The sequence below is a fragment of the Musca domestica genome, unplaced genomic scaffold, assembly GCF_030504385.1.
Source record: "Musca domestica strain aabys unplaced genomic scaffold, Musca_domestica.polishedcontigs.V.1.1 37, whole genome shotgun sequence".
Lineage (NCBI taxonomy): Eukaryota > Metazoa > Arthropoda > Insecta > Diptera > Muscidae > Musca > Musca domestica.
This window is the reverse complement of record NW_026712321.1, coordinates 7,010,346-7,026,714: the sequence shown is the minus strand read 5'-3', so window position 1 is coordinate 7,026,714 and position 16,369 is coordinate 7,010,346. Positions and strand designations below refer to the sequence as shown.

At 33.1% G+C, this 16,369-nt stretch overlaps 1 protein-coding gene across 1 annotated transcript in view; it reads left to right on the top strand.

Annotated features, from left to right (window-relative positions):
• The window catches only part of LOC101888476 (uncharacterized), a 186,998-nt gene that overhangs the window by 64,981 nt on the left and 105,648 nt on the right, over positions 1–16,369 (top strand). Inside the window, exon 2 of the mRNA XM_059126116.1 lies at positions 2,621–2,756. Within this exon, the coding sequence (XP_058982099.1) occupies positions 2,621–2,756 (136 nt within the window). The remainder of the gene's footprint in view (positions 1–2,620; positions 2,757–16,369) is intronic.

The window sequence follows — 16,369 nt, the reverse complement described above, 5'->3', positions numbered from 1 at the left end:
AATGAGAAAACATTCGTTGTCCAGCTGTTTGTAGACAAACAAAATAACCGTATTTACTTGCCACAGAGGTCAGCTGAAAATGTGCACCTTCGGTTGGCCACCAGAACTCAAGCGCCGGCCATGGTGATGGTGTGGTGCGGGCAACCATAATAGCCGATGGTCGCTGTCCGCTCGTATTAATCGACCGTGGCATCAGAATAAATGCCGAATATTATCGCGAATATATTCCGGAGGGTGTATTAAAGCCTTTGGCAATCCAACAGGACTCAGCACCATCGCACCAATCCATTGGACTTGAAATTGGAATTAATATAAAATTTAATTCAGATTTGGCACATCTCAACATTTCTATCAACCTTAGATCTGTTATAAAGATGGTAGAGATCGGTGCATTCCTTCTGGTACCTCCCATACAAAGAGTCAACATTTTGAATAACCAAAAGAATCAGAAAATCCGAAATAAGCATCCGGTTCTCTTCATATATCAGGCATTTCAACATTTTCAATAACACAAGATCTGTTATGAACATGGTGGAGATCGGACCATTCATTCTAGTACCTCCCCCACAAAGAGTGGAAATTTTGAAATACCAAAACCATCATAAAATTCGAAATAAGCATTCTGTTCTCTTCAAATTTCGCACATCCCATTATTTCTAGTGACCCAAGTTCCGCTGTGAAGATGGGATATATCGGCGCACTACTTCTGGAACCTCTCCCGCATAGTGTTGAAGATTTTGAACTCTCAAAGGAAGCGAAATAAGCCCCCAACTCGGTTCAAATTTCACACATTCAAACATTTCTGTTAACACAAGATATGTTGTGAAGATGATATAAATTTGCGAATTGTTTCTGGTATCTCATCCACAAAGGGTCAATACCCCGACAAATATTTTTTAAAAGAATCGCGATTTCTTTCAGAGAAAAATCTAAAAATATATTAAAAAAACTTCATTCATAAACAGAAATCCGTTGAAAAATATTTGAAAAAACTTAAGGACTTTTGTCGATAAAACCCAGATTTTTTACACCAGAGTTTCTGTCTGACAAACCCTGGGAAAATTAAAAAATCTAAGTTTTTCAATTGGTGGCCCATTGAAAAAAACTTGAAAATTATTTTTTTAGGAATAAATATTTTTAAAGATTTCATTTTTGACCATAAAAAATATTTTAAAAAAATCAACGATTTTGTTGATACAATCCTTATTTTTTACCGCTAAGAAGTGCTGGAAAAAATTAATAATTCAAGATTTTCAATTGGGAAGACCTTAACAAAATATTTTTTAAAAATCGATTTTTCCATTGAAAGACCTCGAAAAATATTTAAGAAAAAATTACTATTTCTGCAATTGAAAAAAAAAAATTAAATCCATGATTATTTGCCAAAAATGCAACTTCAAAGCATTTCTGAGAGGGGACAACCTCAACAAATAAAATATACGATTTCTGGCCGATAAGGGCTTAATAAGTTTTTTGGGACGTTCCAGAAAAATATTTTCACGAATCCTCCATTTTGATTGGGAGGACTGTGAAAATGCTAAAAATACACCATTTTTCCCAGCAAAGATATTGAAAAAATAGTTTATCTTCCGATGTAAACTTTCAATTTTTAACTCCTCTTTCACAATTAGTTGTTTTTTCCCACAATTTGGCTATTCCATGAAAAAATTACATTTATTGTATATTTAATGTTTATTATATTGTTTTTTTTTTATTTTTTTGCATTGTTATTTAAGATTTTAATTCTAACTTTTTTTATTCAATTTTTAAATATTTTATTATTTATTGGATCTCCTCTAATTCAATTTAATTTCTAACCACAAATTAAATTACCTCAAATGATTTATAGAGCTCTCAACAAAATTAATATTTTCGAAAAACCGGAGAAGAGAGGGATAGAGTGAGATATTAAAATGTGTCTCCTAGGTCATACACAAGCGTTTAATAATTTTGATTGATTACTTTGGTGTCTGGTGTAGTAGTGTGCGTGTGTGTGAGAGAGAGAGAGCGCTCATGTAGATGGGTCAGTGTCAAAAGAAGAAAAATGCGTTTGGCGACCTAATCGACGTTGTAAAACCTTTTACCTTAATAATGTAAATGTAAAATGTCTTAGTAAACCAAGAGTTCACCTTCAATGTTTTCACGAGGAGAGAGACTTACTCTTCCTCTATCTCTATCTCTCCCAGTCACGTTGGGGTAATAAAATGTTGTTGGATTACTCCGAAGTGTGTGTTTGTGTAATTTGCGCCTTTAAGCAATTTAAACTCTTTTTTTTGGTAATTTAGCATTAATTTGATTTCGGTGGGTTTCTTTTGATTTGGTGCGGTGGAATTTTTAGTTATAATTATTTAATAAAATTTCGTTTTTGGTAAATTATTGCCAAAGGGCAATTGATTTTATTACTCGACTTTGGAGTTGGGGGTAATTAAATTAGAGAGCGATTAGAAAATATTTAACTCTTTTTGGTAATATATTATTTAAGGTGGGGGGAATTGTAGTTGTTGTAGAAAATATTTAACTCTGTGGGTAATTTTTTTTATGTAGTGTGATGGAATTTCTTGTTTATGCCTTAAAGTAAATTATTATTAACAACTATAATTTTCTTGTCTCTCTTTTGCAGGTCCCCTCTCTGAAGTACAGACCGCTGTTGGCCTCGAGGTAGCATTGCCCTGCGACCTAATGCCAGGTACCATGATGGCTGATAAGGTACAATTGGTAATTTGGTATCGTCAGGGCAATGTTAAGCCTATCTATACGTAAGTACACCAATAATAATTATTCGAAAATAATTAAAATTTATTTAAATAGACATTAGAACAATATTTTGATGATTATTATTTTTTCTTCAAATAGAAAATATAAATTTAAAATAAAAATAAAAATATTTGGTCAATTTTAGAAAAAATCGAAAATTATTGTAAATTAAAACTATTTAAATAGGAATTGAAAATTCATAGCTGGCATTAAAATTAACAAATATAAGGAGGTTAAAATATTGCATAGAAGATTTTCTTTGAAAAGATGCCGGTCAGTTGAGATAATTTTTGCAAGGATAGTTTATGAACTCTAATGGGATGCATGAACAAGTTAAAACGTATCAGCCAATATGGCCGACAGATACATACCCTCAGCCAATGTTCGATCATTTAAATCTATTCTGACTTCTATTCAAATTGTTGACCCTCTATGGAGTCCGTTCCGAAAGAATTGACCAATATTGTCCATTTCGTACCGGACTTAAATAAATATGATATAAATATTGTGACGTGCCAGGCTTGGACCATATCGACTACCTACTTTACTTAATATGAAATATGTGATAGTTTTTAGAAAATGCTGAAATATGCGTTAATTGCCAGATATAGTCGACTGAAGTATTCCATTTTCATAATCTACCTAATGCCGATAAAATATTGCTATGGGCAAAATTACAAGAAAATCGAGCATTTATGTCCTATTTTATGCGAACCCATAATTTCAGATCAAAGATTTTATACCCTCAGCCATATGGCTAGAGATACGGTCAAACGTGCCTAGTCGAAATAACGGTTTTAGACTCTAGGTCTCCTTGGACCAAATCCGTTTCAGGACATTTGGAGTTGATCTAGCGATGTTCGTCCGTCCATCTGTCTGTCTGGCTGGTTCGCACGGTAACTTGATACATCGTAATATTATCATCAAACTTAGATCGAATTCGGATATGGACAATATTGGTCCATTCCTTCTGGTCCTTCCCAAACAAAAGGCCGAAATTTGAAGAAAAGCATACTCTATCAAGTACCCCCCCCCCCCCCTCACAAAGGGTCACAATTTTGAATAACAATTGTAACTCGTATAAAATGTTATATAAGTGTCCGATTGTCTTCAAATTACTCACAGCACAATATCTTTATTCACCCATGGTCTGGGAATATATGGAATATATGGAATATATCGGTTCACTCTTTCTGGCACCTCACCCCCCACAAAAGGTCGAAAAAAATATATTTTCTGCACAAAAAGAGAAACGATAATCCGATTTTGCTCCAACTTTGAAAGAATTAATATTTGCTTCAGTGCTAGGTCAGGGGCGAAAATCGACAATATCGGTCCACTCCATCAAGTACCTCCCCCGCAAAGGGTCACAATCTTGAATAATTCTAACTCTTGTAAAATGCGATGTGAGAGTCCGATTGTCTTCAAATGTTACACATCCCAACAATCCTACTAACCCAATGTCTGGAAGAAAGATAGGATATATCGGTCCACTCTTTCTTCTACCTCCCTCACAAAGGGTCAAAATTTTGAAAATTCATGAAGCTCAGAAAACACGAAATTAATATCCGATTCCATTCGTACTTGGCACATCTCAACATTTCCATCAACACACGATGTGTTATAAAGATGGTAGAGATTGTACCATTTCTTCTGGTACCTCCCCCACAAAGGGTTAACATTTTGAATAAACAAAACGATCATACAATCCGGAATAAGCATTCGGGTTTCTTCAAATTACCCACATCCCAATATTTTTATTAGCCCAACGTCTGGTGTGTAGATGGGATATATCGGTCCACTCCTTCTGGTACCTCCTCCACAAGGTGTCAAAATTTTGAGTTACCCTGAAGTTCGTATAACGCGAAAATAACGTCTGATTTTATTCAGACTTGATGCATCTCAATATTTCCATCAATACAAGATCTGTTATATAGATTGTAGAGATCCCACCATTCCTTCTGGTACCTCCCCCCACAAAGGGTTAATATTTTAAATAACCAAAACTATCATAAAATCCGAAATAAATATCGGATTGTCTTCAAATTTCACACATCACAATACTTTTATTAGCCCAAAATCTGGTATGAAGTTGGGATATGCCGGCCCACTCCTTCTGGGACCTCCCCTAATAAGAGTCAAAATTTTGAATAACTCCACAAACAAAGAGTCACATTTTTTATAACTTGCGAAACAAGTCGGGAATTATTTACAACTTGCTATATCTAAATATTTCTCTTAACCAGAAATCTGATATGAATATGCAATGTATCGGAATTTATGATTTCGTAAAAAATTGGAAATAAATTTTAGATTTTCTTCAAATTTTGCACATACCAATATTTTTATCTGTATTGGATAAAGTATGAAAACGATACTTCGGTCCGCTATATCTGTTGCCGCTCATTGCACATATCTCATATAAAGTATAGGAAGTAGTCGATATAGTCCACGTTATAATATTTTTATGAGTCTTTGGTCAAATACGAATTGGTCAATATTTTCCAACTGCTTCGGAACGACCCCCATAGTGAGTAGACATTTTGAATAATCATAACTTAAGGCTGAAGTTGTATATCTGTCGGCAAAACCGACTGATACTATTTTATTCGTTTACCTTAATTTTTATACCCTCCACCTTGGAAAGGAGGTTATATTAACTTTGTCATTCCGTTTGTAACATCCTTAAATATTCGTCTTAGACTCCATAAAGTATACATATTCATAATCAGCATAAAATTCTAAGTCGATTTAACGATGTCCGTCTGTCTGTCCGTCTGTCTGTCCGTCTGTCTGTCCGTCTGTCTGTTGAAATCACGATACAGCCCACATTATTTGACGTAGAGCGCCAAAATTTAGCAGAGCTATTTGCATTGTGTCTAGGATGTTTAGTATTGAAAATGAAATATATTGGTCCACGTTCTGGTATAGTCCCCATATAACGGTACCTCCCGATATTCGGTATTTTGATGATTTATGCCACATTTTTTCACGGATTTGTCTGGAAATTGGTATTTGTAGGTCATAAGGGGTTCCTGAGCGTGTGGCAAAACATTGCATGTATAGGTCCACGTTGTGATATAGCCCCCATATAAACGTACCTCCCGATATTCGGTATTTTAGGTTTTTTGCCACATTTTTGCACGGATTTGTCTAAAAATTGGTATTTGGTTTCCAGCTCCGGTGGCGAAACATTGCATGTATGGGTCCATGATCCATATAACGGTAACTCCCGATATTCGGTATTTTGATGGTTTCTGCCACATTTTTTCAATGATTTGTCTAAAAATTGGTATTTGTGGGTCATAATGGGTCCTAGTTCGTGTGGCGAAGCATTGTAATTATAGGTCCACGTTTTGGTGTAGCCCCATATAACGATACCTCCCGATATTCGACATTTTAATGGTTTTTGCCACATTTCTTCTAATGTTTCTTTTACCCTAAGGTGGAGTGTATTAAAAGTTTGGCCTGGCCGAACTTAATGTTTTTTTACTGCTTAAATTTGAAATTTTATTTATTTTCAATATTTTTTGCATTCAGAAATTCCCATTTCTCATTTCTTGAGAATCAAAATAAAAATTTGTCTTAACCTCAATTTGTTTCCATTTATTTCCCGTCCGAAAAAAATGAGATTTATTAAAGAAATCTGATTTATTTCCACTGGATTGCTGGATGAATTATTAAACCGACGAGAAATGTTTATTTGTCTTGGCATTTCTTCGAACATATTTGCTGGCTTTATTACATTACGGGCTAGCCATGCTAGGCTAGGCAGAGGAAGATAAATAAGTAAAGCACTCAGTCAGCCAGCTAGGCTGCTATGCAGCCATTTTTTCTTCCAGCCTTTTGGCCTTATACATAACATAATTATTATTTACACCCGCATTTTATGTTGAATATTTCTTTGGAGATACCGTGACTGCCCCTACTCCTCCTCCTCCTCTCATCTCTTCTTGGTATCACTACCACTCATTTGGAATAATAAATATTAAGGAAAACACTTTATTCCCAATAATAATTTCCAGAAATTGTGGCAAGGTCTTATGGTACTTATTTGGTGTTTTTGGGTGGTGGGGAGGTCTGTGGTATTGACCAAAGAGAGGATGTGCCCAGAGAGAAAAAAAATTAACGAGGCGCCTTAAATTGTGTTGTTCTTCAACTCAAATCTTTAATGGACCTCATAAAGACATTTTTGGACGGCAAGAAATTCCAGCGCTCCTGGGGATAGGCCGGATGGCTGGCTGGAAGGTGTAGCTGTTTTTTTTTCTCCCCCTTTTTCTCCCTCCTCTCTTGCCTGCCTATATTTTGTACATCATGTTTGCTCTTCATTAGTTTAATTAATTGTTGTTATTAATGAGTTTTATTTTGTATTCAAATAAACACCTATACCTCTAACCTCACACCCCTCCCCTCACCCTCACGGCTCATCTTCATATTCTTTGAGGTATGGCCAAGAAGTAAAGGAAATATCTAATGATGTAAATGATTCCAAGAAGCAGAAATTTTTACCGAAAATATTTAAATGAATTGAAAAATTTTGTAATCTTTATTTCCTTTAATTTTTGGTGGTGGCGGCGGCGACATTCAATAGGGGTCTCATAATGAGCAGACCCAGACCCCCCTTGAAGTGGTGGTGTTCTAATTTTTATGGTCTGTCACTAATTTTAGGAAAGGTAAGGCCAGCCAGCCAGCAAGACATACAAATGGCATTTGAGGAATGTTTTTGTTTAAAAAAATGAATCCAAAAGAAAAACAATTAAAAAAATTGTCATCAATCATGTTTTTTATTATGGTTTGCTGCCTCGATAGAGAGGTGCCAGACCTTATGTCTAAAATCACGTAGCTGGTATCTAAATTGTAAAATTTTTATTGTTCGGGTTTTTTATCTTTATTACTTGTAATGTATTTTGGAAAATAATTTCTTTGGTGGCCCAAGGAATGGCTGGCCGTGATAAATCATGGCTGAGAGAGAACACTTAAGGGTTCAAAAGGAGGGTTGCCAGGAGGTAACATCTTCTCTTGGAAAAAAGATATGCATTGAAATTAAGTTGTATATCATTTCAAGTGGGCCATTACCCCAAGAACTTTTGGCAAATGTTTGTTAATTTGTTTTGGAGATAAAAAATATTGAAAAATTGCTTTTTTTCAAAAAAAAAAAAAAAAAAAAAATGAAATAAAAAAATAAAAATAATAATAATAATAATAATAATAATAATAATAATAATAATAATAATAATAATAATAATAATAATAATAATAATAATAATAATAATAATAATAATAATAATAATAATAATAATAATAATAATAATATTAATAATAATAATAATAATAATAATAATAATAATATAATAATAATAATAATAATAATAATAATAATAAGAATAATAATAATAATAATAATAATAATAATAATAATAATAATAATAATAATAATAATAATAATAATAATAATAATAATAATAATAATAATAATAATAATAATAATAATAATAATAATAATAATAATAATAATAATAATAATAATAATAATAATAATAATAATAATAATAATAATAATATAATAATAATAATAATCATAATAATCATAATAATAATAATAATAATAATAATAATAATAATAATAATAATAATAATAATAATAATAATAATAATAATAATAATAATAATAATAATAATAATAATCATAATAATAATAATAATAATAATAATCATAATAATAATAATAATAATAATAATAATAATAATAATAATAATAATAATAATAATAATAATAATAATAATAATAATAATAATAATACTAATAATAATATAATAATAATAATAATAATAATAATAATAATAATAATAATAATAATAATAATAATAATAATAATAATAATAATAATAATAATAATAATAATAATAATAATAATAGTCAATAATAAATTCGATCTGCATTTTGTTCACAAAAATACATGGACCGGAAAACCGGACTGGCATGCATATCGACTCAGAAAGTGATTCTATACCATAATCAAAAGTAACTATGGGTCCTCATGTTACAAACAAGGTTTAAGGTACGCACAAAGACATAATACCTATATCACTATGTGATGTAGGGTATAAGAGCGAATATATAGAGTTGGAGGTTCATAAATAATTTTTTTCTAGATATTCAATGGTGGGAGTTGGTATGGTCATAATTTAATAATTAAAATAAAAATTAAGAAAATAAAGAATTTTGTTACCAGAGGATACATTGAGGATTTTGAAAACGTAAAGAAAATTTTCTAATATTTAAGGTCCTGGAAAAATTATATTTTAAAAATTCACCACAAATACTACTCCTAAAATATTCATTAAAAATCCCTTTCATTTTTTTTTGATACCCCTATGTTCCCATGTACATACATAGCTTTGAGTGTGGGTACGATGTATATATTTCCTTATTTACATACTTGATACCATAATATTGTGACAATACCAGAGAACACCCTCCCTACTATTGTAAGGTAATAACTCTTTAACAATTTCACTTGATGTTCTTTCATATCACATCATCTTCTTTTCTTCTTCGCCTCGCATTCATTCATTCCTCAAATACAATAACCAAATATTATGTCAGACAAATAAGACAAAATTTGACAGTCGAAAAAATACCAAAAAAAAAAAAAATAAAAATAAAATAATAAAAGAAAAAAGAAATATATTGAAATAAAGTGAATTCTTATTAACGAACATATTGTGTCTGTCAGGCTGATGTTATGTGTGCTTTACATACAAACACACATCAAATCAAGCATACGAACATACATACATCAAGATGTGAATGCTGTTGACATTTTTTTTATATTTATTTTCTTATGTTATTTTTTGAATTTTATTTTTTTTTCTTTATTTATTTTCAAACATAAGCTACATGAATGACGAAAATATCAATTCAATTTCAGAATAAAATAAAAACAAATTTAAATAGAAAAAAATATATGTCTATGACAATCGTATTGTCATACATTCAATTCGTGTGAAATTGAATGGAAATATACTAAGGAAATAGGAAAGTTGTCAGAGAAAGGCACTGACGAACAATATATGCAGAGCACATAAAAATTCAGAAATATTTTTTAAATTAAAAAAAAATTGTTATGCAAAAAATATAATATTTCAAAAAAAAGTTTTTTCGAATTTTTTAAACAAATCAAATTCAAAGGAGGAACATTTTGCTTTTTCGTATAGTATAGAGACCCTTGATATATTCTGTAATCCTAGGACCATAAAATATGTACTTTAAGGCTGCTTCATGAGCTACGAGAGCCATTCCATAAATAAGTTTTTAAGAAAACCTTAGTTATTGCCTCAAATTCAAAAAGACCCCACTAGGGTGCCAAAAGACAGTAAGAAATCTACCCTCGTAGCTTCACTTTTCTTTAACAGTATTCTTGAAAAATATAATAACTTTGAGAGGTCGTCAGGAAATATTGGGACCAAATCCAGAGCATTATCTCTGAGAACTCTCAATGAAGATGTCACCATTATAGGCCTGAGCAGTTCTTAAAAAATGTTTTTTTTTTTTTTTAATAAAATAAAATAACCTTTAAAAACATCGACTTTTCTAAACTCTTCAAAAAAAAAAAAAATAAATAAATAAATCAATTCCAAAAAGATTAAAAAAAATCTTCCGATTGCTTAAGTCTGGGGTATTCCTTCATTGACTCAACTTCATATTACTCTCTATTGTAGAGGGCAATATTTTTCAAAACGAAACTGAACAGAGATCGTCACAGAAACACTTAAAAATACCTAGATTCGAGAACCTTCCAAATAACACCGGCGATGTGCTTCAAAATTCTACAAGACTAGCAGAAAATGTTTCAGAATAAAATCTTGAAATGTCGATGGTTGTGCGCTTCTATAGATCTAAACAAAATAAAAAAAAAACTCAACTAGGCGTTCTCAGAAGTTTTCGAAAATTCCCTTTAATTTCTTTAAACGTTTACACAGGAAATCCACAGTTAAAGCTCTAGGAGGCCTTCAAACATTTAATTTCAGTTCTTCCTCGTATAGCTCAATGAAATCTTAAAAAATCTTTTCTTAAATATCCGAGAGATCTGCACTTAAAAGTTTTCTGGTCCGAAAGCTTTCCTAAAAGCGCTAGCTTCAAAACTCTTCAAAACCCGAAGAGAATACTTCAGAAAATATTCTTAAAAGAAATCCAAAAAAAAATCTAGCCCTCCCAGATATTTTTGAAAATGTCCTTTATTCTCCTAAAATTTTTTTCAAAGGTAGTCCACAATTATAGCTCTAGGAGGCCTCTAAACATATTCTTATAAAAACATACACAACCTCTTAGGTCTCTTCAAGAAAATACTTGAAAATTCATATGATCCTTAAGGCAAAACAAATCGGTTAGCAACCAATTCTGAGCTTCCAAGCTTTTGAAAAAAACTATTGTTTAACAAGTCAACAATAGTAGCTTCGAAAATCAATTGTAGAAAAATCTGAATAAACCCTTTGAGAATCTTTTTCAAAATTCGTTAATTTCTAAAGGTCTTCATAAAAGCTCCAAAAAAAATCTTTAAACTTCGAGATCTCTTCAAAAGAATAATTAAAGTCGAAAGGCTCCGTAAAGGCTCGGTTATTGATCCAAATTCCATAAGGATTTTGGATCCATAGGCCAATTTTTTTTTATAACCCATTATATAGGCTTAGCCATACACAAAATTTAAGATAGAGCTTTTAAATTTAATATTGGTCTGAATCTACATGTAGTAGATTCAATTGTACAAAATATGGGGCATCTCGGTCCACGTTTTGGTGTATGCCCCATATAAGTGTATACTCCGATATCAAGTATTTTTACATTTTATCCATAATTTTTGTAATTTCAAACCATCCTGGCAATATAAGTTGTGATATAACCCTCATATCCCCCGATTCCAGCTATTTCCGGGGTCTAGGCCACATTTTTAATTGAATTGGCTCTTATTTGGCGTCTTGGTTGCTTAGGGGGTAGAAAACCTCTTCCCCAATTTGTTTAGCGTAGGTCAATGTTTAAAAATGGCGCCCATATAAGGGTACCTCCTGAGTTAACCTATTTTGCGGAGCAAAAAATTTCGAGGTTTTCTATTCTGACCTAATACTATCACTTGCATTTGGAATTTTCCATCCCCAATACCATGACTCGAAAATTGTTGCATAGTGTAATCAATGAACTCCCATAACGGAAATTTTCAAAAAAAAAAAAAAAAAATCCCACCAGCTCCAAGAGCTTTTCATGAAAATGCGATAATTCAAAAAAAAAAAATTAATAAAATTACGAACTTCGAAAGCCATTCAAAAAATATTTGAAACAAAATCCACGAGAATCGAGAGATCAAATTTTTTTTTCAAAATCCCACGAGCTTCGAAAGTGCTACAAAATGTAGACCAAGAGTTCCGAGAGTTTTCCTAACGAAATTATGAACATTCTAGTAGCTCGTTGTTTAGAATTTCGAGAGATCGAAAGATCCACGAGAATCGAGAGACCTATTTTTTTCAAAACCCCACGAGCACTTCAAAATGTAGACCAAATAAGAGTTCCGAGAGTTTTCCTAACGAAATTTTGAACATCGAGCTCCTAGAGCTTTTCAAAAAATGTGCCTTGAAAACTCTACATTTCTTGTTCCGGAACCTCTTCAATATCTATTATTTAAACAATGGACGATTCAAACAGATAAAGAAGGAACTCAAATAGCTCTTACAAATGACTCAAAAAATTCCCGAGCTCAATTATAATAATTTATAGTCTTTCATCAGTCGAAGGTGCCCTGCATAGTCCTCCATGTTCAAAACACCCCCAACAAATAGATTGGTCTTCTCACCTGCTTATATATTATTCATTACTTTGTTTGAAATAAATTTTATTTGATTTCGAATAATTTCCTACAAAATTCCTTAACATTCTGCCCACCCACTCTCCACCAATTTATTTTTCTTCCACAGAATTCCATTGTCCTTTTGTATCCTTTCTTCGTAATGGACTAATAAAATATCGTTAACAAACCTGTACGGAATATTAAGTAATTCCTTTGAAGTTTACCTTGGCCATTTGGCCAATGTTGTTTGGCAAATTGCTACGCATTCAATTGCCTTAGCCACCTCTCTCATACCCTTCTCATGCTTCGCCTGTTTATTTCCATTGTTGTCTCCTTAACAAAATAGACAAGCTCCGTTCGGTCTTTTGTTGAAAACGCCAATTAACCAAATTTCAATTGAAACTTCATTTCATTTTGAATACGAAAAAAAAAAATACTGAAATACATAAATAACAAAACACATCATTGTTGCCGATTTCAAAAGAAGCAGGAGTATTTTCTTTTGGAATTTCTAAAATTCTTCTCCTGGCCGCCATCTGAGAAGCGGAGGAAGGTGAAGAAAATGAAATGATCAGAAATTCCGTAAACGAAAAACTAATTATCCGATTTGCATAACGCTAAACCAGGGTCCTGGTGGATATTTGGTTTTCTAAGCCTGTGGCGTAGAAATATTGTGGAAAGATGGGAAAGGGGAGGGATGGGGTTGAGTACAATAGGCCAGTTCTGGAATTATTTGCATTTGTTATAGCTGAGTCAGCATTTTTCTCAAAATAGACAAGCACCCACCCTCACCTGAGAAAATAAATATTTTCTTTTGTCTATTTTTATTGGCCAGTTTGTGGGGGGGGGGAGGAGAGAGAGGGGAGGATGCAAATTTTAACACATTTTCTATTGAACTTTGTCACCTCATAAAACTGGCGACATCATCATCAGCAGCATCATCTTCAACATCATCATGTTGTCATGTCACAGTAGAGAGGGGAGGGCAGGGAGAAAACAGGACAATAAAGTCTCAATTTTTTGGCAGGAAGTATCCAAGACTCCCCCACATCTGCTGTTTGTTTAAGGTCTATTGCAGACATCAGATACTCTGTGTGTGTGTGTCTCTCTCTCTCTCTCTCTCTCTCTCTCTAAAATAACCAGGGAGTAACGTATAACCATAACGATACCCAGGAGATATCTCCCATTCCCAGAAGATAATACTATTTGAACGAAACTTAGTTTAAACGGCCAGCGAAAAAAAAAAAAACACAATCTGTCGAATTTTTGGCCTTCCCGGGAGCCAAGTTATTTGTGTGTGTGGGTCGGCCGCTGCGTCGTGGCATCCATAAAGTTATTTGATGTATTCGTATTTTTGAGGGGCCCCCAAAATGAAAATGAAAATTGAAGAAGAAAAATGTTTAGCATTTGTTGATGTTCTCATTACAGTTTTCACTTGACTGATGAAAATGTAAAGTATTTCTTTTATGTGTCTTCGGAGTGTGTCATAGAGAGAGGGGGGGAGACTGTTTACCTTGGCCATGTCATTGTTACTTCGACATTCCTTCCCCTCCCCTCCCTCTCTTAAAGCATGTATTTTCTCTTTGAATAGGTAATCCCAAGGTATAAGAAAAATTCCAGTTGTTCATTTTCCATGATGTTGTTGCTGTTGTTGTTGTTGATTTTACAATGTTTATTTAACATAAACATGCGACAACAATAGAATTTTTAATCGAATTTTATTTAGAAACGCGTGTCATTTCTTCTTCCAGACACCAATTTTTGCTGTTGTTGTAGTTGTGGATGATGTCGTGTTTTTTCGATATTGGCTGACTGAATGGCTGGCTGGCTGACTGTTTTTCTCAGGACTACCGCTGCTGTTTTTGATGTTTAAATGTCTAAACTCAATCAATTGAGAGACAATTTGGCAGGCATGGTAGGAGGAAAAAAAGAGACAATTTTTTTTCTGTGGAAGATCCGGACAATTTTTTCTGATTTTAATTTTATTTTTTATTTGAAAAAAAAAAATCCTGAGTTTAAACCTGCAGGGTGAGAACAAAAAACTGCAACAAAGTCAAGCGCCATAATTTCTATATTTTTCTTAATTTTACCGAATGAAAGCAAAAAATGTGGGAAATGGCAACAAATTTTTCGAATAAGTTTAGATTGGTTCGAATTGGCTACCTTTGGTACGAATTATGGCCTTCAAATGGCCTACATTTTTCTTAATTTTATCGAATGAAAGCAAAAAATGTCGGAAATAGCATCAAATTTTAAAAAAAGTTTAGATTTATTCGAATTCGTCACCTTTGGCATGAATTATGGCCTTCAAACGGCCAATGAAACCATCACACGCTGCCAGAATGTTGCTCTGCGGTATTTTAGTCCATTCCCGGCAAAGCATTTGCTTGAGGTGATCGAGACTTTGGTATTTTTTATTGCCAACCTTGCTTTCCAAAATGCTCCAGACACAATAGTCCAACGGATTGGTATCCGAAGATTTTGATGGCCATTTTACGCGGGAAATGAATCGAGGAACCTCATTTTGTAACAATTCTTGGTTGGCGCGTGCTAAGTCCTGTTGGAATGTCCAAGGTCTGCGGCCAAAATGTTGGAGTGCCCTAGGCTTTAATACTTCCTCCAGAATATTTTCGCGATAATATTCGGCATTTATTCTGATGCCACGGTCGATTAATACGAGCGGAGAGCGACCATCGGCTGTTATGGCGGTCCACACCATCACCATGGCCGGCGCTTGAGTTTTGGTGGTCAAACGAAGGTGCACATTTTCAGCTGGCCTCATTGGCAAGTAAACACGAGCGGATCATTTTGTTTGTTTACAAACTGCTGGACAACGAATGTTTTCTCATCGGAGAAAACCAAATTCGGCAGTTCACCACTTTTGGCCAAGCGAAGCAACTCTTTAGCTCTTTTGAGTCTTTTTTCTTTCTGTTGCGGTGTAAGTTCTTGCACTTTTTAGAATTTTAATGGTTTTACCCCCCGAGCTCACTTTTCAATAGTTATATCTGAACCAGTGTTCACCAAATTTGATGAATATACTTCTAGACTGAATTCGGTTGGATGTGCCAAAGTTCAGGTCATTTGGACTTATATTGGCCATTTGGTGCACAAATAACCAGAAATGGGTTAAAGGATATATGGGAGCTATATGTAAATCTGACAGATGGAATTACATGCCTAAATCGACTCAGGAAGTGATTCTATGAAGATCCTCAAAAGTAACTAGGGATCTGTCTCGCTTCCTTTTGCATGTTACAAACAAATGCACAAAGACATAATAACCTGACCACCTTGTGGTGTGGGGTATAATAATACTCTTCCTGAACTTCATGTTCTGCATATAATTGAAACCTCCGTCTCTCCATTCCCTTTTCATTCATCAAAATTTTCTGGGAATAATTATTCATTGTTTTTGTCGTAGTACTTCTCCTGTCTCCATTCACTGTCGTAAATTTAATTCATGACTTCTATACCTTGTCAAACAAAAAAAAATCAATGGCTCTTAACAATTCCGCTGGTGTGTGATTACAAAGTTGACAAGGTTCAGTGCCAAAGAAAAGGGTAATGGTTAATGAAAAATTCAGCAAATCAAGAAATTTCCGCCACACAACCCCTACCCACAAAAAAACCCTTTTTACCCATTTTTTTTTTTGAAAATTGTTGGCATGTTCAGGACAAAGAGAATTTATGTACAAGTTACAAGTTATATGGCCACAAAATGCAAAAAAAAAAAAACAAAAAATAAACTTGGGAAAAATGTACAACGACATTTCTTTATT